The following is a 25,155-nucleotide window of genomic DNA, read 5'->3' as shown; positions in this document are numbered from 1 at the left end:
GATGTTGTGATAGCGGAGGTTGTGATGCTGCTTTGGTGGATCTGTGGTGTGAAGAAACGGGTTTCGGGTTGTGTGTGTGGTGGCGGTCTTGTGGTTTGTGGTGGCGGAGCATCAAAATCGTTTTTTACGGTTGCTTTTGGTGATGTTTAAATGGTGGCAAAATGGGTGGGGCCAACAGGAGGGTTTAACGAGGTTATTGGTGTTTGCGTGGTGTGATGGAGATAGCTGCTTGTGTGATGGGGGGGATTGGGAGGTGTCACCAACAGGTACGAATCTCAACGTTTTTGAATTCCACATCACATGTTAGACATCATCAATTATCCTAATTATTAATTCAATATGATTAATTTTTGCAAACACATGCTTGAAGCTCTATATTTCATAGTTGACACCTAATCATAGGAGGGTAAAATTTCAACATGGAAATATTAGTTGATGACCCAATCAATGCTTTTTATTCAAAATATCAGGTTTTTGTTTTTATGTTTTTATATTAAATTCATACTTTTATGCTTAAAAGACTTGTGTTTATAGACTAACAAATTATATACATTTATTAGTTATATATCTCTTGATTTTTGGACATTCACGAGCACAAAGTATAAGAAAAACACGTAGGAAATGATATCTAAACAAAATAAAACATGTTATTTACCGAAAGACTATGGTCATACCACTTATTCTAAGACCCATGCAAATGTATTTGGTCTCTATCACTCAGATACAGATCAACTAAAGACTGAAATTAACGAGGACTTATTTTCCTCTTAAATATATAAAAAACAAAAGACCTCACATTAAAATATAATGTTTTATTATATTAAAAAATGAAAAAATATATTTAAATCATGACATGTTTTATGGTGCATGAACTAACTCATTAGTCGACTACTACAAAAATAATAAGATATTTTTTTCAAAGCATCTTTGACCATAATTTATGGCTTATAATATAATATAATGAAAAACTATCTTATTATTTTTATGATAGTGGACTAATGTGTTAGTTCATGCACCATAAAATATGTATGATTTGAATATATTTTTTTTTCATTTTTTAATATAAAAAAACCTTATATTTTAATGTGAGGTCTTTTTTATTTTATATATTTAAGAGGAAAATAAGTCTTTGCTAATTTCAGTCTTTAGTCGATCTGTGTCTGAATGATAGAGACCAAATACATTTCCCTAGGTCTTGGAATAAGAGGTATGACCATAGTCTTTCGGTAAATAACATGTTTTATTTTGTTTAGATATGATTTCCTACGTGTTTTTCTTATACTTTGTGATTGTGAATGTCCAAAAATTAAGAGATATCTCGATGGAACAAATTGCACAATTATGCTGAATCTAACTAATAATTATATAGAATTTGTTAGTCTATAAACATACGTCTTTAAGCATAAAAATATGAATTTTTTTTAACTAGGAGATCTCTGATTATTTATTGGATTAATTTTTAAATTAGCCGAATATATGGTATACTAATTGGATTTAGTATACCAGGTAGAGTTTTGTTAGGGTATGTGCCCAACATCCAATTATTTCACACCATGAAGTGTTTGTTGGGATAGTACTAGATAGAGTTTTATCGATTCTTCTTGTACTTTTTACGGGTAATGAAAACTTCCCATCTATTGAGGTCTTTTTTTTTTTTTTTGAAGGATGAGGTCTTTTCTTTTATACAATATGAAATTGAACAATGTTCATATTCTAATACTTGGCTGGTGACACAAATACCTTGTTGGAATTGAACCGAAAGGTGTATTAATTAACTCAGTAATATTTTCTGTGAGATGACTGAACTCAATCGTACTATATATAATGCTCTTAAGAAAACATGCAAAATATTATAATAAAGGGTTAATAGTAACTTTTTCATTTTGTCAAAAAAAAAAGAAGTAACTTTTTCATAAGATTTTTATATCTAGACCGACCTAGATAAAACGAAAAATTCAGTTTGATTGAAAAGCGGGGAACATTTTCATTTTCAACTTGGGAGAGAATGAATACTTTCATGTTTATGATTTCAAGTTGGACATTTTGTGAATTTTTTTTTTTGTTGGCAAAAGTGGAATAGCAAAGCGCCAAAACCACCAAATATATAAAAACAACAAAGCGAAATAAAAAAAAAAAAAAGAGGGGGGATTTGGCCAAAACCCTCTCAAGAAGGAACAAACCTAAAGTTAGGCCAACCTAACTTATTCAAAACAAAATCCGATGTTAAGCTACTAGGAATGGTGTGTCAAATAGTAAATTGATCTAGGTATAAACCAATATTGACGAGACCATCAGCACACTGATTTCCTTCTCTATAAATATGTGAGACAAAAAAGTTCATATTCTTTAAAATTTGAGCACAATGCTTCCATATGTTCCTTAATATACAAGGCATCTGAGAGTTATTCTTCAAGGCATGAACAACCATAGCTGAGTCAAGTTCTAACCAGAGATAAAACCAACTGTTTTGGTGAGCAATCTCAATTGCTAATTTCATTGCGCCCGTCAGTTCAGCAAGGAATGCATTTCCCTCTCCAATGTTCTCAGCAAAACAAAGCAATAAGTCAGCAGAAGCATTTCGAAATAAGCCCCCACAGGAGGAAGAGGTGGAGTTAGCATCCATCCGTATTGCATTTGATCCAAGGGTCAACAAGAGGGTGCCATATCACCTCTATGATCTTTGGAGCTTTTGGAGGATGAAAGGTGATATCAAACTTCTTAAGAAGGATAAAGTCCGTCATGGAAAGGGAGCAAGTGTTTGAATTGTTACCTGCTAAAGAGACTGAAGCAGTAATGGAGGCAATGGAGCTTTTCCAATGAATTTTCTTGTTATTGAATCTGAATTGATTCCTTGCAAACCAGATGGAATTTATGATGTTGATGATAGCAGCATTCACCACTAGCTTGGATTGGTGATTGGAATATCTGTTACTCGTGTACCAAATGTCTTCATACCCGTATAAGTCCTTCACTCTCTTCTCTTCCCAAATTGAACTTTGTGCTCCTGTCTATGAAGTATTGACAAGTGGAAACGATGGCAACATTTGTATATATAATTTTTTGATGTTTAGTGAATCTGAACGAACTAAAACAAAGCGAGCAGCAAGAAATGAATGCCATTTTTTTTCCAATTCATTGCAACATGTTTAGTTGTATATTTTTTTGTCAAAACAATTGAATTGAAGAATGAAAAGGGATGTGAATAAAGAATGGGATTACTAGCATTTTCATATGGAAATTGGTCAAATAATTGTTGCACCGTCTCCCTTTCCATGTTCAAACTAAGACCTATTTCCCTAAATCAAATTTACTAACACCAGTTCGACTAATAGGGCAAACTCTTTTGTTTTGGGGCCTTTCTTTATCTTCTCCATGGCTGCAATCAGAAGACCCCATAAAATGTTAACAAAAGGCCGATTTCAGAGAAGAGAATGCAAGAAGAAGAAAAAGATAATGTCTGTTGTCTAATGTATACGGCCTATAATAGAGTGTACAAGTTTGATTAATCTAGTGACTCTTAATTAATTTTGATAATGGTCCACCAGTGTGGGACTTGATTAATCCTTCACCCTAGAATTCACCAAAATAATATATAAGTAATTAAAATTTAGTAATTTTAATTTTTTTTACGGTAATTTAAATTGCTAAAATGAAAGAGGGAACGAAGAAGAACAAAAGCCACAAAATAAAACAAGCGTCAAATTTCATTTTTCAACATTTGAAGTGTAAAAACGAGCACCAATTTTTCTTCGGAATCAAAATGGAACGACGATTATCAAAATAGACTTTTTAGTCTATTTTGAGTTATAAACTCATGATGAAATAACGAATCGACTAAAAAGTCTATTTTGATAATCGTCATTTTACGATCTAACTTAGCTTGGTTAGCGTTGATTGGATCCATTGGTTATTTGAAACTCAAAATCAAAAGTCGAGAACCAAACCAAGTTAGATCGGTTTGATTTTTGAACCAAACCATATTAGGTCGAATACATTTTATGTTTTATACAGTTTGGATTTTCAGTTTTGTCTACACCACTTATGCCCTATAAGTAGTAGTATTCAAGTTGAAGTTAGAATATTTTTCCGTATTCTCGTATTTGCGTCTAACCAAAAACTATCTAGTAAACTTGTATATCTAGAAAATGATAAAAAAGTAAAAAACTTTAACTATAGTTAGCATTGTCAATCTCAGGAATTATTCCAGAAATTTTCAAGTGGGTCTGATGAGAATGTCTTTTTTAAAATTAACTAGTTACAAACCCGTGCTTTGCACGGGTTGAATAACGTATCTTGTAAAAAAATTATTCCAAAAGAAATATTTATCAAAATATTTATGAAAGCTCTACCAAGTCTTGATTCATGAAAAGAGGATATACTTTGTTCATGAAACCAGAAAAACATGATCATAATTAAGTTGAAACTAATTGGAACCAATGCAGGTAAAGGACATAGAAATAAATTTGAACTTCATCGAGTTTCTTTCTAAACAGTTTCACTTATCACCTATATAATTTGAGATTTGATTAGATATAATTGTTGGTAATGTTTTTTGTATAATTAACCTGAACTTTCTTACAATATTATTAGTGCAATTTATCTCTGTATAAACTTCCTAACTCAACTCCTCTGGAAGCTCTATGAATATGTAAGTCAAACATTTATTCAGAAAAAAAAATTGATTAGTATCAGACGGCCAAAGGACTAAAGTTTAAAATAGTAATTTTACCACCATGACAATGATAATTTTTTTCAATCAAAGAAGGGTACCACCATTCCTATTCCTCAACTATACCATCAACATGTACCACAAAATATAAACATATCACTCACCCTAACTTCCTTTAGTTCTGCAATAGACTTCTTTGGATGGAGATGCAAGAAATCTTCATCTATCGATGGTTTACCCCTCAGACCAATAAGCGGCACAGTGGGCTACTTCCGATTGAATTAACATCCAAACTGATACAATATGCAGACATTGAGGCATAAACAAACGAAACACATACATATTTAATTAATGTGTATCAGAATCTGATTAAATATATTAAAAACCACGACAATCCAAATAAAATAACTAACCCTTTCTTAAATTCAGCAGCCTCTGATATATCCGGATTGATCATAATTCGGGTAGTATTCACTACTTTTTGCGGGGATCCATTCTCTACAAAAATTCAACCAATGACAAAACTTATAAGAATATTCATACATTAAATTTTCAAAATGTTTAGAAGAAATAGACCAAAAACACACCACTGAAAATCTTCACTTTTGTGAACTGCATATCCAGCACATGCAAACCTTCATCAACTTTGGCCATGAGTTGTTTCAAGTGATCCACATAATCTCCAAACAGAGCAATCTCACATTTTCCACTTGTGACAAAAACCAAACAGAAGTTTAAACGATCTTCCCTTCTATAAACAAAACAAAGATAAATCTTAACATGCCTCATAAAATAAGATATCAACATGTGATCAGTTAGCTGAAGCAAAATCATCTTGGTGATCTTCCCATCCTTAATATACTCCCTTACCTCCGATATTACAGTCATTAAGCCAATACCATCTAAACAACAAAAACGATTAAGAAAAGAAAGAGGTAATCATAACAAAAAAGGAACAATAACAAAGGGAAGCATAAGGAAAATAAGCAAATTAGGAAGATACGTAGATAACTCTATGAAAACAACAAACCAATCAAATAATCGTTGTCCACGGTTTGATGGTTAACCTCAACTATATTAGTCAAAGTTAATCCAAACATGGGAAGCAAGGGACCCTCAACAACACTCACTTTGGTCCTCATATGGAAAAACAACTTATAAGTATGGGTAGTTGTCTTGTACAAACCACTGCTTGGAGCAACTGAATTCTAATCTTATAAACGCATAATTGCTTGAATTCTAATCTTCTGATTTTGCCAAAGACATGTCCTGAAAATGCCCTCGGCGCGATGTAGCACCTTTTTATTCTACTCTTTAAGGGGCTGACACAAAGCATTATAAAACTTTGATGCATAAAAAGTGTCTCTTTCACTCTGATCAAGAAAAACTGGTGCAACTATATAGTAAACATTTTAATGTTTTTCAATGATTAAAATTAGGTGTCATTGCATGAAAGTTATATTATGTAGTTCGTAACACCATTGTTTCTACAAATGTGTTTTCATGGAATGCTATTAACATTTTTGTCTTTAAATGTATGCGACATGTTTTAGCAATTTTTTACAAAGATGTTAATTTTCATTTGTTTCAACAATGTTGATGCATTTTTCTAAGAATATTGGTTAAGATCATAGACGAATCAATTGGGTGACATAATGCACTGATAAAGTTAATATTTTCCATCCTATACAACCAATTATAAATAAGAGTTTAACTGTTCTTGTTCATTGGTGACTATATTCAACCAATTATTTTTTTAAAAGAGGCATAAATAGAAATCATAAATTATGATCAATCTTATGTGTTTCACATACTAAAAAACTTTAAAATTAAAAAAAATGTTGTTCAACTTACATACATGATTTCTTTATCAGATTAGATTTTGGAAACAACCGTTATTTTCTAGTTAGAGATCCTGACTAACATCTCAGAATCTAATTATATATGAAAGTCAAATAACTTTGCAAGAGTCTATGACATGTTTTCAAAAAAGCAGACAAAGAAAAGGTCAATCACTCCTTCATGATGTGTTTGGCCAACTTAGTGGAAGACAATTGCTTTGGATTATAGGCATCGGATGCAATGTCATCTTGATATTTTTAAGTGGACGAACGCTTTGCATGAGTGCAATTCCAAATCATTTTCACCACAAGCAGAGAAGGAATGTTGTCAGAGTAAGGATAAAATTTCCATGGTTAAAATGAATATAATATTAATAATTACAATAACAAATCACAAAGAAATTCAATGTGTTTAATTATTATACCGTGGGAATGTTAAGGGAATCTGAGCACTTAACAGAAGCATTATTCTTCTCAAGAATGAATGTCTGGGTTGGATTATCATAGATAACATTCTACAATAATAAAATGAAAACCAAATATAAGTGACAGAAAAAGAAACAGTCAAATCAATTATTAAAAAAAGAACACGACAGACACAAAGAACCTCATCAAGTTGTTGCTCCTCTGGCTGAAGATGAGACTTAATTTTTTTGATGACAACAGGATCACGGGAAACACCTAAAACGAATGATTGATGATAGTATGGCTGATGGTTGACACGTAACACAAACTCAAGGCCGAGTAGTTTATATAGATGTTTTTGGTATATTTTAGGATCATCCTCATCGACCTTCATAAATAAATACAATTACATAAGTTATAATATCTATCAACCATGCGGAAAATAAGATGAAAATTAAATTAGAGATACCTCTTGCATAGTCTTCCTAAGAGCTTGGGTAGTGATACCAATAATCTGAAGACCTTCACTATCCCAGAACACAAATTTAGCCTTGTGACTATCATGAACAACTTGCACAACTACCTTATATCTGATAAAATGGATAGATCCAAAGACATATTATAAATGTGCCAAACAAAAAACACTAATCTACCACATGAAATTTTAAATATGTAACCTAGTCAATGGAGCATCAACATCCTGTCCGCATGTACATCTATAGCTAGAACCATTTGACTTTAATTCCTTTGGATATTTGGTACAACTCTTATAATGCCATCCAAATTGGTCATGATTGAATTTAGTCATTTTTTCAATAGTGATGCAGTATGTATCTTAACACAAATTAACAAATTTCGTTATAAGAATACCATATTTTTGGTGACTTTCAAAAAGATAAGAATTTATATTATTTGACATTATATTTGCTAAATTGTTGCTGTCATTGAAACATACATGTTTAGTTTTTTTGAATAAGAAAAATATATGTATAATTTATTACAATATAAAGGTGCAAAATATATATAAGTATAATTTTTTTAGGCATCTATACATGTATTTTTAATAAAATCAAAATTTTATAAAAATAATCATATGCATTATGCAACGCTAAAAAAAATTATAGGCATTAGCGTAACAAAAAAACAAACAGACGGACATAAAATATTACTCTAAATGCTAATGTGTGTGGATATATTTGTGAGGTTGAAGATAGGAAATAAAAATATTTGGTATCATTAAAAAGACAACGTGAATAAAAATATTTGTGTGGTTGTGATGATTAAACTATATTGAAATTAAATATATGAGTGATAAAAAGATAATAAAATTCCCTTGAAAAAAAGATAATAAAATTAAATAGAACCTCCTTAAAAAATTAAATAGAACGGTTCAAAAAATAAAATAAAATTAAACGGAAGAAAAAAAACATATTGAAATATAATATTAAAAAAATAAAGGAAAAGGTTTCCAACATGAGTTTAAGAGAGGTGCTTGTAAAATAAATTGTCGACAAGTAGTTTTTTGAGATAGCATTCCACAACTTTTGACCAAAGCTCATTCCATTCAATTTTATGCATTAAAAAAATATTTTTTTTAGTAAGTACTTAATTTGAGTGGTTTAATTTTGGCTCGTATTAAACATTTTGGCCTAACTTCTCCTTAAAAATGTAGAGAAGTTGAAAGAAAGTCGGGTCAAACAGTGTCTTAATCTCCCACAACGACAGTTTAAAAACAACTAAATTTAGAATTATTTTTATTCTTATAAAATAAATATAAAATAAAAAAGAAAATAATATAAAATAAAATATAGAATATAATATATATATATATATATATATATATATAATGAGGTGAGGTTAATGAATAATTGAATTACCAAATTGCCCCTCTTGAGGGTAAAAATGGTAATTCATAGGATATTAACTTTTATATAAGTAATAATAATAGACTGTTCCGTTTTAAAAAGCATCAAATTGCAAAAGCCTAGAATCTTTTATCTTTTGTTGTCTCTTGCCTTTTTATGCACTAGGAGGAAGTATGTCATGGCTTCTAGGTATGGAGGACATTGGATTCAGTTGTTTGTTTAGTTAGGTGATGATAAAATATAATATAATATAAAAAGAAATTGAAAAACAACACGATCAATGAACATTATAGGTTAAAATTTATTTAGTAATTATTAAGTTTATTTTCTTGTGCAAATTCTCACAAAACATACAAATAATTTGTTGCAAGTCTCAACAGCTTTAATCATTTTGCACAATCAGTGAGATTATTAACGCAACATGGACAGTTCTTAGCCTCACATTCATCGGTGCATGTGACACCGTAACCACCAAAACAATCGCTTAAGCAATTGTTAATACAATGAACACAAAAATCTTTAGGACCCTTATATCGAGTTGCGTGACATACTCGAGTCACAACCAACATAATTATTAACATCATCATTATTAAGGTGATACATTTCTTCATCTGGTTTAATGCCATAACTTTCCTCAATATTTATATTTTCCCAATCTTTATTAAATTGATGAAGATTTTTGTATTTCAAGTTTTACGATAGAAAAGTATTTTTACATGACCTTATTTATAGCCAAAAATAAATTAGTGAATGATATTTTATATTAGAAATATTTTAATTATAATCAACCGTTTTTTTCAGTTAGCATATAATTCATGCGCTTTATTAATGATAATTTGACTCAATAAATATGTAGTATACTTTAGTCTACCTTATTTTTATTTATTTCTAAAAAAAAGGTAAAGATCTCATTAAAAAAGGTAAAGATCTTGTTAATGATGAAGTTTTTCTTTTTGTATCATAAAAAAAAATCTTCATGAGACTGAAAAAATCTTCATTAAAAAAGGTAAATCTTTCTTTTCATATAATTTTTTGATACGCTAAAGACAAATAAAAATTTGGTAGAATTCAAAAGCAATTTTTGTCAATTTCATGAGACTGAAAATATTTCAAATACATTAACCATTGTCATTTTGATCTTCTGTATTTTAAGTATTTTGAGAGATGATGTTGTGCTGTAGATTGCTGCAGGGTTGTGTGACAATCTTTTGACAGCAAGGGACTACGAGAAGCCGGTGTTTGTTGCACCATCAATCAATGCTATGTGGAGAAATCCTTTCACGAGTCGAAGATTGAAGTTAAAAAGCCTATTAAATTGCAAATTGACAAAGTTTGCAGTAAATTTAGCCAAAAACCCTATGCTACATGGTAGGAGCAAGCACATAAAGGAAAGGTTCAATTTTCTAAGGGAGCAAGTGCACAACGGAAGGATCGAGATGGTTCATCATGCAACTGAATCAGAGCTTGCAGATGGTTTGCCCTAAAGTTTAAAAACTAAGGTTTTTTATTCTTAGGAATGAATTGAGACTAATTCAATTCAATGAGTAGATTGAAATGGTTGAACTAAGGGAGCATATTGAAGTATAATCCAACAATGTTATTTAGTGTTTGGTTAGTAGTTAGTTAGATAAGTAACAAACTTTGTTAGTTAATTAACTTGTGTAGCAAGTAAATATCTTAGCTTTATTGTAACTATAAATTATAACATTGTGTATGTGCAAATAAATTATAATTCCATCATTTTGAATAGTTTTTCAATTTCTCTTCTCACCTTTCACCTCATAGTTCAAATTTTTCTTATCTTTTCTTAGAGCGCAAATTACCACTTTGCTCTAAGATAACATATGATAGATCTAAAGAGAGTCATAAGAATTCATGTTTGCTCTATTTACCTACGAATCATTGATTATCTATTTATGAGAAAGATCGACACTATAAAAAAATTAGTGGAACCCATTAATGAGATCCACTTATTAAAATGACTTCCACTTATTCATCATTTTTTTTCTATCTCTCTCATAAATGGACAATAAATGAATTTGAGCAAATTCGAACTCCACAAGAATAATACACAATGAACTTGGTTCTGTATTCTTCATATTTGGTATGAGCTTATAACTTATATTTTTTCTCTCAATTTTGTATCTATTGTATTAATTGAAAAAGAATACAAATTAAACATATCTTTTACTTGTCATTTCATATTTTTCAGCAGTTCGACAATTAGTTTTACCGAACATTACAAATTCAATCAGTTAGCATATATACTATAAGCACATCCGTTATAAGCTAGCATATCGGTTATCCGTAGTTTTTTTTTCTCAATGATTATTCCATATTAATATTAACAGTATTCAAGTTGAAGTTTAAAGATTTTTCCATATGCTCATATTGGTGTCTTACTAAAAACTATCTAGAAAACTTGTATATCTAGAAAATGATATTTCATCCTCAATGAATATAAAAACAAAATAAAAATCTTAAACCATTGTTAACATTGTCTATCCCAGGCATTATGCCAGAAATTTTTCAAGATGGATCATATGACAATGTCTTTGTCCTCGTAAGCCTAGCTCAGTTGGTAAGGACAATGCATAATATATGTAAGGTCCGGGGTTCAAACCCCGACCACCACCGAAAAAAGATGATAATGTCTTTCAAAAGTATCAAATTGAAGAAGCTTAGAATCTATTATCTCTTGTTGCCTCTTGCCTTTTTAAGCACATGGAGTGTGGCTTCTAGGTAAAGGAGGATATATGTATTCAGTTGTTTGTTTAGTTAGGTTATGATGAAAACGATTCTTTCTGTTTTCTGTTACATCAGTATTACTTTTGTTGTGAAAGTGCCTCAAAATTGAAGAAATTAGAATTCTGGAAGCAGAAAATCGGTGGCCGATTTTCAGGGTTTGGTGGCTGATTTTGCACTCTGGTTTTTTGTCTGTTGGTTCGGAAAAAATCGGTGGCCGATATATGGAGTTCGGTGGCCAATTTTGACAGCAGAAAATAAAACAGAAATGTATTTTCGGGCCTAGATTTGTTCCAGTTTTATTGATGATTCTTTTACTATAAATATAGGTTGTGTATCAGAGCAAACCTTGTGATAGAGTGGAGCTGAAACAAGGGTTTAAAAAGGCAACAACAGAACTAAGGTTTGTATAGAGTTTGTCTCTTGGCAACATACACTAGGGTTTGAGGGTTGATTCACCTTGGGAAACACTATTAGGATTGAGTCTCTTGGTTACGGGAAGAGATTGAGACTTTGGGTAAAATTAGGCGGGAGACTTATTCTTGTAACCCATTGATATCTCTTCTGTAAAGTTACTCATCATTATAGTGAAATGGAGGGCTTCTCTCTCCCCCAGACTAGGTCAATTTGAACTGGGTAAACAAATTCTTGTGTTATCTCTTTCTTTCTCTCACTGTTTTCTACTTTTGGTTTGTGATTATAACTTCCATACACTTTGTTTTGGTTACTTGATTATTTCCTGCTCCACACATTAAGTTTGTTATTGGTATGATTTTTCATCGAATTCACAACAAATTTTAACTATGACAATACATTTGTTCAACTTAGAACAATACAAAATTTTCATACTATTATAGAGAAAAATATTTTCCTTTATATGTATGATTACTAGGTGTCTTAGGAAAGGTATATTAATATTAGTATGTACGAATTTCTCATGAGAAAAACAAAAATAGTAGCCTTCCATGTCATGCTAAAAAATCGTTCTCTACTTAAGGGACTTTGAGCTAGTTATAAACCATATACGATTCCTCTCAAAGAAAATCAAAATATAAACCATATATATACCATTAGAAAATAAATCTTCATGTAAATTTTTTGCATTCATACAAAACAGCAAGACAACACAGAAAATCTTAATGGAGAAATTGTTAAAAAAGTATAATCTTAATGGAAAAAGAAAAAAGAAAAAAAACTAATCAATCTTGGCAATAGTGTTTTCAAACATACTTTCGAGCTCCTTCAAATGATCCTGAAGAACGTCTAGTTCATGCTGGTGATTCTCGTCAAGCAGATTTTTGGCAATTGTAATTGCAGCATTGATCTTCGTTTTCTCTAGTGTGGAGAGTTTCAACTGAATATTCTGCTTCTTCAAAGCAGTTTCAATTTTGTAAACACAGAGATCTAATGCATTTTTCAGTTGAGCCATTCGTAGGAATTTCTCATCTTCAGCACGGTAATTATCAGCTTCTTCAATCATTTTCTTAATTTCTTCTGTTGATAGTCTTTCTTTGTAATTGGTTATTATTATCTTATTTGTATTGCCGGTGGAAACTTCTGTGGCAGAGACTGTCAAAATGCCATTTTCATCGATAGCAAAACATACATAAAAAGGATGGCGACGAGGCGCAGGGGTCAACCCAGTGAGATTAAAAGAACCAAGTAGATTGTTGTCGCTGGCTCTAGTTCTCTCCCCCTCATAAACCCTGATAAAGACAAAGGTTTGGTTATCTTCAGTTGTAAAAAAAACTTTTGTCTTCTTGACAGGTATAGTGGTATTTCTATGAATCACTACAGCCATGTGATCATGTATAAGCCTCCAACCTAAAGACAGTGGAGTAACATCGATCAACACCAAGTTTGGAACATTCATAATGTCATCACTCAACAAAGCAGCCTGCACAGCTGCACCAAAAGCAACAGCCTCATCAGGATTGATGCTCTTGCACAAATCCTTTCCCTTGAAAAAGTCCGCCAATAGCTGCTGCACTTTGGGAATCCTTGAAGAGCCACCAACAAGGACAACATCATCTATACTACTCTTGTCCATCTTAGAGTCAGTGAGACAACTCTCAACAGTCTCCATACATTCATTGAAAAGGTCCATATTGATTTCCTCAAACTTTGCACGAGTGATCATTGAAAAGAAGTCAATGCCCTCAAATAAGGCATCTATCTCAATAGTAGTGTCAACAGAAAAAGAGAGTGTCCTTTTTGCCTTCTCACATTAGGTTCTCAGCCTCCTCAAGGCTCTTGGGTTCCCACTAATGTCCACTCTTTTCTTCTTCTTGAACACCTCCACAAAATAGTTCACCATCCTATTATCAAAGTCCTCTCCACCAAGGTGAGTGTTTCCAGCAGTTGCCTTAACTTGGAAGACCTTATCCTTAATTGTAACAAGAGACACATCAAAAGTCCCACCACCAAGGTCAAACACAAAAATATTCCGTTCTCCAGTATATTTTGTTCCCGTGTCAAGGCCATATGCAATAGCTGCAGCAGTAGGCTCGCTTATTATCCGCATAACATTAAGGCCAGCAATGGCACCGGAATCTACAGTGGCTTTTCGTTGAGAGTCATTGAAATAAGCTGGCACGGTTATTACTGCATTCTTAACCGGTGATTGCAAATATGCCTCCGCGATCTCTCGCATCTTTGTAAGGACCATTGATGAAATTTCCTCCGCACATAAGTGTTTCTCCTGACTCTTGTACTTAACAACAAACATGGGTTTGTTGTTTACATCAGTAATGACTTTGAATAGCCACAAGTTTATATCTTTTTGAACAACATCATCGCTGAACTTCCTACCAATTAACCTCTTAGCATCTAGAAAATTAATATTGATAATTATTCATTAGAATAAAGTCTAATAGCAGTAATCATTGAGAAAAAGAAAAAAAAAACACAGACTCACTTGTTCTCTACGAAATGAAAATTACTAATTTATCTCAAAAGTTTCAAATGTTGTCAAAATAGTTTTTGATCAGATATGTCCATATGAATCATCATAAAAATAAATAACTAATTTGTACCAAAAATAAATAAATAAATAAATAACTAATTTAAATGACATTTGAGATTTATTAGAATTTGGAATGGGTTTAACTTAACCTTACAAAACCGACTTACCAATGACCCTAAAAAACAAATCGGCTTGTAAGGTGAGGCCCCACTTGTAAACGGGTGTTCAAGTCATACTTCATTCATTTTGGGACTCTTAACCCCTCAAGTTCTGGACTGAATATCTGGAGCTTGACCTGAGTTTCTCAACTAATCATACATGGACTCTGATACCAATACCATATTAAAATTTGGGTTGAACATATCTCAACTCTACAAAACTGACATGTATAAAGCAAGGATTGCTCTCATTTATAAACAAGTCTTCATGTCATATCTAATCAAATATGGGACACTTAACCAGATTTTTGAAGACCAAATCGATGTTATTTATTTCTCAAGATCAAATAGGTCACATAGCAAAGACTTCTAGGGTTACAACTGCAAATTTAAAGTATTTAGACACCCTCACATAAATAGAAAAGGTAGAAAAAGAACACTCAATTTTTTCTTTTTGCTAAAATATTTAAATGATGTATATATTTTATGTGTGTGCATGCCTAAGTGATTAATATTTAGGGTTGTGACCAACTAAGAATTATCCATAGGTCACATTCTTTGTTGACCAATTTGAATCTTTACCCTATTTCTTATCACTCATTGATCTGTCTATAGCTAACATAACAATACATTAATAACACTTAATATAAAAAGTAACTGATCAATGGATAGTAAAATATACCAAAGATAGTGTTTTGAGGGTTGGAAGCAGCTTGGTTCTTAGCAGCATCACCAATCAACCTCTGTTTGTCCGTGAAAGCAACACAAGAAGGTGTTGTCTTGTTGCCTTGTTCATTGTGAATAATCTCCACTCTGTTGTGTTGATCCTGCCACGCTGCAACGCACGAGTACGTTGTACCTAGGTCAATTCCCACAGAAAGCCCTTCATACTTTTTCGCCATAACCTTTAAACAAACGGAACAAGTTCAAATTCAAGTGAAGCCTACCGAGAATGAAGAACAAAAACTCTTGGTTTAGGTTTTCTTTCCATCCAAAGGGACATTGATATAATATATATAGAGATTCCATCAAAGAAAAAAAAAATCGTATCTTGTGTTTCGTCGAAAGATTATGGCAAAGAATACGCAATTGTGGGCTTTTTAAATTAGGGGTTGCCGCACACAAAATTTATATTTTTTGGTATAATATTTTTTTGTATAAAGAGAGGTATGATCACCACGGATCCCCCCGCGGATTAGAGTATTAAAGCATTCATAATTGAGACTCTTAATTTAAATTTTTTAAAGAGTTACACATTACTCTTTTATAATTTTTTGTAACAGCGGTAGTCCCACCACTAACTATTTATCATTTACATTCAAATAATACAATATTTTAATAAAAAGTAGTGGGATCCACTTAAAAATGTGGGTGTTAAGTGAGACCCTAGTCTTAGAAGACCAAAAAAAAAAAATCCCCAATGGAGGTACTTATTAGATACCGGATCATAAATGCTGAAGACATCATCTTTGAGGATGGTCTTAGTACCTAATAGATTCAAGCGTTAAAGCTTTTTGCTTCATATAAATATAAATATACTAATTTTTCATTTTAGTCTTTTTAAATTTATTTTTGGTTTAGAAATGATATTTGTACAATCTTATGATAATTTTTTAAAAACCCTCTCTTTCATACTCATATTATGTTATTTCTCTTTCTCTCTATTTTTTTATTTTTCTTACCAATAAGAAAATAGAAAGAAAAAGAATGTTATTATAAAAGTTGTTGGAAAATAGATGTACAAATGTCATTAATTTGGTGGGAAGATAACAATGTTCATCCATTGAGTGTGCATTGGTGTACGATGTTTAACTGTTCATTCTCATTCTTTATTAGTTTTGTATATCATGAACTTGAAACTGCTACCTACTATATGAAAATTACAAAAACATTTTAGCTACTGTGCAGTAGTCTGTCAATATTGTAACATCTAAACATTTTAGCTTCCTTTTGGTACACCTTGTACTAGAGGTGCTTTTGTTGAATTTTAATAGGTTGGCTTAACTTTTTCAAAAAAAAAAAAAAAAAAATATTAAAACATGATAACTGAACATTAGAACACGAGAATTAGAAAAGTTTGGAAGTAAAATACTTGTTATTACAAGGTGACAAACTCCAGCACATCCATTATGTGACTAAAATGGCAGCAATTTTCAGTTACCATAAATATTTTAAAAAAAGAAATTGAAGCATAACAATTAAAATTGTATACTACGTTTTGTGAAACTGAACTCAAATCTTTTAAGCACTCAACTCTTTTAAGCAACACCTTGGGTTTGAGCCTAATGCATGAAAGAAAGAAAAAACATGGTTGGAACATGAAACTCCACTAAAGGTAGTGAGCCAAATTCTCCGACAAAGATTAATCATTGACAAAGTAAGTACAGATTTCGCATCAATAGTATGACTACCCAAAAAATGAATACTTACCAACACCGCAAGAACATCTCTACACCTAACCAAAATGAATAACACATTCATAGTGAGAGTTATATCAGTCAATGATACAAATGAAGGATATACACCCATGTAGTTTCCCCTCTTGCCATCATATCCCACAAAGGCTCTGTTTGGTAAAAATAAGCTATAAGCTAGCTGATAGCTGAAAAGCTAGCTGATAGCTGGTAGCTTATAGCTGAAAAGTTTGCTTATTAAAAATAATGTGTTTGGTAAAATTAGCTGTTGAAGTGGCTGATAAGTATAAAATGACATAAAAGGACCTGTTTTTTTTAATATACATATAGACGCACACATTTTTTTTTTGTAATGTATTTATTTTTTAATATTTTTAATTATAGTTAAATATGTTTTTGGTCCCTATAAATATTCAAACTTTTGGTCTTAGTCTCCATAAAAAAATTCTTCGACCTTTAATCCTAAAAAAAAATTCACTAACAATTTTGATCTCTGCTTAATGAGTCTCAAAAATAAGAGAAATATGGAAACAAAATGTGAGGTAGAATATATAAAATTTTACAACGTACAATAGACTAGTTTTTTTTTCCTTTAAAAAAAAAATAGGCTAGTTATTTTTTGTGTGATGTACGACAGGTTAGTTATAACAAAATATAAAGCATTTCCATAAAAAAATATTATATATATATATATATATATATATATATATATATATATATATATATATATATATATAAAGTGCTCCTTAAAAAAAACGGCATTTTATTTAAGGGAAAAAATGGGGCGGTTATAAAGATGAACATGGGTACTTGTTTAATTAAAAAAATAATTAATTAAATTAATACGGTTAAAGTTGGAAGAAAATATAAAAAGCTACCAGCTATAAGCTAAAAAGCTACTTGAAATAGCTTTTCAAAAAACGCTATAAGCTCATGAAAAAAGCTTGTTACCAAACACGTCACGTTTTCTTCTAACGAGCTTATAAGCTAATCCAACAAGCTATAAGCTAGCTTTTTTGTGTTACCAAACACAGCCAAAGTCCCCTAAGAATTCCAGGATGAAGTAAGTAATAATGGATGTCTCTCATCTGACACAAAATACTTGGCAGTGACTTCACTGTACACAAACTATCTACAAAGTCAAATTCTCTAAGACCTGTATAAAAGTGAAAGAAACACATGCATAACAGTTTTACCTGAACAATTCACTATATAACTGGCTAAACAAATGCAGTTGTATAATCACATGTCAAATAACGCCTACAATCCCGAGTCAATATCCACTCTTTCAAGAAAAATCAATGAGAGAGAGAGAGACATAGAGGGTGGAAGGAGAGGATCCAGACCCGGTCCTGAGGCAGTTTTGGCAGTAGAATCATCCACTGCAGTAATTACACATCAGCAAAAGTACAAACCCAAGCATGAGGATTCTTTTCCTTCGTTCACGAAGCCAGTGAAGAAACACGAAAGCCATTTTTTTTTCTCTATTAGTTGGACCATACATGAACAAAACCATGTCTATTACCAGTATAGATCTCGTTCCGGTCTTCATCATAAAAGAGGGCAGTTATGTCTTCCAAAGCCTCTGCAACCGAGCTCCTTAATTGAGATGAATCCGTGTGTTTGCAGCTGCAAGTACTACTGCAATCGTCCACCTTGGAGATGCAATTTGCAGCATTAATTTTCGCCACACATTTCCCTGTCAAGATGTTGCTCACATTGATGGAACCGGCTGTGGCAACAAGAAAATTATGATGTTAAATCAATTTCATAAATTAAAATATGTTTATGATTTCTTCAAAACAATAAAAATTGTTTATGATAACTGCATTCAGAAATCAAAGAATAACTAATCTTAGAGATAATCACCATTGGCTTCCATCCATTGATCTTCAGATTCAGCTTTGCAGTACGATATAATCAGGTCCTGATCACTTGTTATGTATATGTTGTTTGTGTTGCAGTCTGGATGCCATAACAAGTGATCCTCAAATGATGTGACAAGTTCGCCACGAAAGTTCCAGACAGAAACTGTTCGATTTCTGAAAGTAAGGAATAACTGATTTTCGTACAGAAAGATAAATGCTGAAGGAGTCATGAACTCGGTTCTGCTTACCTCCATCAGCTCAGAACTTCGAACCTGTGAAATATCGCACAAACAGATTTAAAAATCATTTTGAAGAGACGCTGAATAAGAAAAAGGGATAATTAGTAATTTAATAATTATATAAAAAATATATAACAAATGACTTCTTATCCCCTCGAGGTGAATCAAAAATACATTTTTTGGGTGTATAGAAGATTGTGTTGGTGAGGGCAGAGAGGGTGGGTGTCGTAAGCCTTTGGAGTTGGGGTAGGGGAAGGTCTTTTTAGACTGTGGAGATGGTGGTTGGCAGTGATGGCGCCGTTGTTGGTGGTGGCCAGCAATGGAGCTCCATTATTTTAGGGAGAGAAGGATTTAAGAATGAAAGTATAAAGAAGGAAGAATTAATAAAATGAAGGCTGAAAGGGTGGTGTTCAGTGAAGGAGTCATTCATCCATGTGTAATAAACAAACACAAGTGAAGGCATATTTGTTTGTTTACACTTATTCTTTTTGGAAGTTAGTGTAAAACAAGCTTTTACTGACAGAGCATATCTTTCAATCTCTTTAATAATCCAAGCAACGAAACCCCACCCCATTCCATTCTCTAGCATTCTATCTCATTCCACCAATCCAAAACATAGCCTCTAACGTACCGGTTAGTCAAGAAATGAAAATTATCAATTGAAATGTACAATATTTAATATTATTGGTAACTTAAAACACTGCACTTTTTAACAACAACATTCCATTTTAGATTTCCTTAACCAATGCTCTTAAGGAAGTGATTAGCACTTGTCTAAAAGAAAAGACAAACAAAATTACACAGATACAAAACTAATTTTGAAAGAAACGGTAAAATGAAGTCTCACATCAAGAATTTGAAGGTTCTCATTTTCCTGCTTGACTAGAAGCTTTTCATTGAATTGCTCTATGAAGTCCACCTTCTTATTCCGATGGAGTAGATGATTGAATGCTTTGAGAACTGTGCCATCCTCAATGGATATAATTTTCAGTGGAATATGACCACTTGCTCTATTGAATATTAATAACATGATGCCAGGACTGTAACAAAAACGAAGTAATGAATAGATAAATAAACATGCGCTTGGGAAGAGCTCAAGTAAAAAAAGAAGAAAGTAATTAAAACAGCTGGAAGAATATTCCGAAGTCCAAACAGAATTGAAGATAAGAGATTCTACTCAATAAAAAATGACAGAGAGAGAAGAAAGAAATCTCTTTATAAAGACCATATGTTTTACACTAAATAGAAACCAAACCTTCTTAAAGATGAGAGCACTATGCTACACACAATCAAATGCACCCAAGTGTGGCATGGATTACAAATTGCCACAAAAACGTAGCCTCTTGGTTCTATTAAACCAGTAAAGGTAGTTAACAAAAAACTGGTCCAAGGACCTACACTCGAGATTCTCCAAAATTGATTTAAAAAAATCCATGAAGAAATAACTATAGAAAGATCCTATGTTATCACCAACATAACACACATCAGGAGTGTTGTGTTTCCCAACGCTCACAAACATGTAGCAGTTCATTCATATCAATTCTACCGAGAAATGATGTCTAAACACAAGAACTATCATTCAAGGCTTTGGACTAAGAAATAAGTTTATTTAGATGATAATAAACTCACTGAATGAGTTGAGACTTAAAAGAATAAGATTGGTATGTAGACAGCCTAGAAGGATCAAGATACCAACCATGTCACCAATTTAGAAGATTCGCTGTCATTTAAGTCAGAAATGGAAATTCTAGAAAGAAGACGAGTCTTTTGTTTTTACTGAAAAAAGATGAGTCTTGAACACTATAAATTGAGGATAGGAGAATTGTATAAGATAGACGATAAAGTTGAGCAAAAGCCACAAACAAGGTATTGGGAGAGTTGGTAACATGGCTCCCCCCTAGAAAAAGAAACCCAGATTCGGTTCCTGGAGTCGTCCATTTGGGAGGTAGCCCAACCCTGTTAAAAAAAGAGACAGTGAATGTCTCTCTGCCAACTCGAGGATTAGTCTCATAACGAGCCCAAAGGGCCTAAGCTGTGGGAATACCTTGAGGTGGGTAAGCAAAAAAGGTAAGCAAAAGCCTAAATCAAAGAGGAAAATCCTCCAATGGTCCTCCAAAAGATAACATGAGGTCCACGGCCTATTTCTAGCAAAGCAATGACTTCACAGCAGTATAAACTGTGAGATAAACTTTCCATCGTCTCAATGAGAAGCTTGGCTTGCTGTATTAGCATCCCTCCCATTTAGGTCAACAGTTTCTTACTCCAGATAACCTAATGCTAAAGGAAATGAGATTCCAAAGAATAATGTCAAAGCTAGTCGCAGTGTTCTTATAGACCATACAGTCAACATCCAAACTCAATCCTATTTAAAGCAACAACGGACCTACCAACTCATTAAGTAATACAAGTTCAACTACTTTTGAACATATTAAATATAAACCCAGTGCACTTTCTCATCAAAGTCGTCCAAGTTCAGATCGACACTCGCAAATGAGAGACTGACAGCTTTTCTGAGTCCATCATGGCTGCTCTAATGGACCTGCTTGCTAACTTTTATTGCTCTAGAAATAAAACGAATACGGACGTCAAACCCCAAAACCTGAGATAAAGGATCTCTTTGCCCCTGCAATTATGAAAATCAGGGTTTTGGCTCTCCATTAATAATTATGAAATGGTGTAACAATAAATCCTGGAATTCAACTTCTCCATCTAAAAGTAAACCCTTTCTTCTAAAACCTAATCACCAAGCCCTAACCGACAATATCATAAGGTTTCTCAAATTCTAATTAAGCCCGAGACTTTTCTACCTTAATTCCTTATCTACATACGTACCCCCAACTACAAATAGCCATCAGTAATTCCTTTTCTTCAAAGGATCTTTCTTCCCAGAAAAGAAACCTTTTCCAAAGTTAAAGTCCGCCAAATAGCCATCCCCACCCTTAGCCTATTTGACCAAAGTCTTTGGTCTCCAACTGGTTTTCTTTTTCAACAAAACCTGCTCAAAATCATTTAAGATAAATAATAATAATTTCAATATTCACTACATTAGTGGGAAATTCATCCATGACCTACTAAGCCATCACCTAAATTTCTTTGAACGGTTTCTTTTTCGAAGTGATGTGTGTGAGGGGGCGATGCAGAGTATGGTGATGCTTATGCTCATGACTTGACATGATTTATTTATCAAAATGAAGTTTCTGCAGATACCGAAACTGCTAAGCAGAAAATGAATCGGAAAAAGAGAAAGTACCTGATTTTGATCTCTTGAACATTCCTATCTGAAATCGAGTATAGCAAAGTGTAGTTTTTAAGATCGAAGACCTTGTATATACTGTTACCATTGGAAAGAAGGGGGTAAGATAAAATATTGGGTGGAAAAGAAGCGCGATAGAAGTGGATTGGAAAGAGGAAGAGTGAAGGAAAGTACCTATCCTGCGCAGAGTATGTTAGGACCTTTGCATTAACATCATCAAATTCCACAAATCCAGGCCATTTTAAAGACTCGGACTGGAAAAGAGGAAAACCAGCATCCGGCTTGGCCCTCTTTATGTATCTAGGAACAGAAATAAATGAATATATAAGTAAGATACATTGTAGACATGAAAGGAAAATTTGAATGCACAACCACAGTATGCACGTACTCAATCCTTGTTGATCTGCACTTCAAAGAACTGAAATTCTCAGAAGCATAAACAGACACTGTAATAAGTGAGTCATTGTTCTTGTTGTAGAAGAGGCTGCGGATGACTTCGTCAGGGCAGATATTCAAAAAGCAAATCCTCTCATTTGTTTCTGCATGGAATTCGCACATTAAAAACCGGAAAGTCGTGACTTCTATAAAATATACCAATGGTTAAGTGCTTATTTGGAATGTGAGATTTCACCCTTTTGTGGTGAACCAAATCTACATCGATTGGGCAATGATAAATGATAATTCACACACAAGAAAAGAAAAATAGTAAGATTTTGCATACAAATTTGATTTGACAGTGTAAAGGAGTAACAAGCAATGGCTATTCGTTCAAAAAAATTAAAGTCATGGCTTTTATACACAGCAAAGACAATGATTAAATATGGGGAATGGGGACATGAAAATAACTCACATTGGTAATGATCAGTGGCAATCCATACACAACAATAAAAAACCATAGTCTATAAACAATGGCAACGACTAATATGTGGACAATAGACAATAACAGGTGCGGATTCTCGACAAGAAAAACATACACTCAAGGAATCTCATGAAGATCAAACTGCTTGTATTCAGACTTCACCAAATTGGCTTGGTAGTATTTTGACTTCACCAAATCGAGTTTAAAATACATATAAGAATACGAACTGTCTGACCTTCATCCAACAATCGATATCCACACTACACAACTGCATAGAATCCAAATCCGACAACGAAAAATTATTATACCTAAAAATTTAAATCAAAATTCATGACTTATAACAAATATTTCAATGACTGATAGCCTTATTAGAAATTTGGGTTGGACCTAACTCAACCTTAAAAAACCGGTTTGTATGGTGAGCAGTGCCTTTACTTATAAACCCATGTTCAGGCCTTATCTCATTCAATGTAGAACTCTTAACACACAATCGTCAGGGTCAGGCCAAAACAGGACACCTGGAGCGTGGCCTGATAGCAAGTAGCTTGTAATACCATATTAGAATTTTGGGTTCGGCCTAACTCAACCTTACAAAACTGGCTTGTAAGGTGAGAAGTGAGAACGGCCTCTACTTATAAACCCATGTTCAACTTCAAGCCTTAGTGGGACTCTTACCAAGTCTAATACATGGTATTAATTTATGGCAAATCATACTTATAAAACAAATCAAATGTCCTAGTTTTTGTACAAATATGAAGATTACCAACACAAAAGTAATGGATTAACAAAATTGATGTATCTAATTCAAAGGTCAACAAAAGTTGATGTATTTGGTCGAAGTTTTGATCCAGATATCAACTAATGTTGAACCAACTTTCTTATATATAGGACCGGAGGGATTAATCAATAACGATTCATACACGCACACAAGTCAAAAAGGCAAGGTTTTTATACAAATATAACAACTACTAACACTAATTCACACATGGGTAGTGACAATTCATGCATAAAAATAACCTATGATTTGCAATTTATGCAACAAAAAGAAAAACATAACATAGTATTTAAGTAAAATACTACCTCTACTAAAAGCAGCACAAAGACCAGAATGAGCAAGAGCAAAGACAATATTCTTAGCAGCAACGATCTCAACAACCTTAGTTCTTTTCATCAAAAAAGGCAAAAAGGGTGAAGGAGAAGAATGATGTTTAGGATCATGAGTATCAAATTGATGAGTCAAACGCATGTTCTGGAATCTATGTGGTGAAGTAGCAGCAACAAAGGAACGATGAGGTTTAGGAGAAATCTCGCGAGTTTGAAGCTTCTTGATGATGTTTTTGTTGTTGATCTTGATGTTTGGTTTGGAACCATTGTTTGAGGATTCACCTTTGGTTGCTACTATGCGCCGACAAGACCAAACTCCACGCCTTCTTTCGTCCATTGTCATCACTTCCACCACCACCAAATTTTCATCTCTCTCTCTCTTCTTTTTGCAAATTGTAAACTTAGTATTTAATTTTATATACTTTGGACTCTTCATATGATACCCCTTTTGCTTTCTTTTATTTTATAAAATAATTTTTTTTTATGAGAAATTTATAAAGTATAAAAAATAAAAGGAATAATTTTTACTTTCTATATTTTATTTGTACAACCTTTTCCAAGAGTTTAATGGATGCAAACTATTTGACTCCAATATTTTAAAAATTGGATAGAAGGTCAAATCAGTGAAATCTCAATATCAAAGTTCGGTTCGCTCAAAAGGTTGAACGTACGATTGAACCTTTACTAAATAAAGGAAAATTCGTACATAATCAAAGTTCACAACTTAATAAAGGAAATATTCTCAAAAAATCTATAACAAATACATAAAA

At 32.6% G+C, this 25,155-nt stretch overlaps 1 protein-coding gene and 1 pseudogene across 1 annotated transcript; both read right to left on the bottom strand.

The window, feature by feature from the left end:
- Window positions 1-12,704: 12,704 nt before the first annotated feature.
- LOC11432087 (heat shock cognate 70 kDa protein-like) lies at window positions 12,705-15,550 on the bottom strand (annotated as a pseudogene).
- Window positions 15,551-18,121: 2,571 nt separating this feature from the next.
- Window positions 18,122-24,798, bottom strand: LOC11436422 (uncharacterized). The gene is made up of 7 exons (XM_003623633.4): window positions 24,362-24,798; window positions 22,811-22,961; window positions 22,597-22,722; window positions 22,420-22,500; window positions 20,017-20,209; window positions 18,932-19,202; window positions 18,122-18,794 (listed from the first exon to the last, which is right to left on the bottom strand). The coding sequence occupies exons 1-7, from the start codon at window positions 24,726-24,728 to the stop codon at window positions 18,550-18,552; spliced, it is 1,434 nt and encodes a 477-aa protein (XP_003623681.2). The 5' UTR covers window positions 24,729-24,798; the 3' UTR covers window positions 18,122-18,549.
- Window positions 24,799-25,155: the final 357 nt, after the last annotated feature.

Source organism: Medicago truncatula, chromosome 7 (genome assembly GCF_003473485.1).
Source record: "Medicago truncatula cultivar Jemalong A17 chromosome 7, MtrunA17r5.0-ANR, whole genome shotgun sequence".
NCBI lineage: Eukaryota > Viridiplantae > Streptophyta > Magnoliopsida > Fabales > Fabaceae > Medicago > Medicago truncatula.
The sequence above is the reverse complement of the archived record's forward strand: the minus strand, read 5'-3'. Positions and strand labels throughout refer to the sequence as shown.

Coding starts and splice junctions, on each gene's coding strand:
- LOC11436422 (XM_003623633.4), bottom strand. CDS start 24,728: ATGACAATGGACGAAAGAAGGCGTGGAGTTTGGTCTTGTCGGCGCATA. Junction 22,723..22,810: donor TGCAGATCAACAAGGATTGA/GTACGTGCATAC, acceptor TTCTGTTCCTAG/ATACATAAAGAGGGCCAAGC. Junction 18,795..18,931: donor TCAATGGATGGAAGCCAATG/GTGATTATCTCT, acceptor TTGTTGCCACAG/CCGGTTCCATCAATGTGAGC.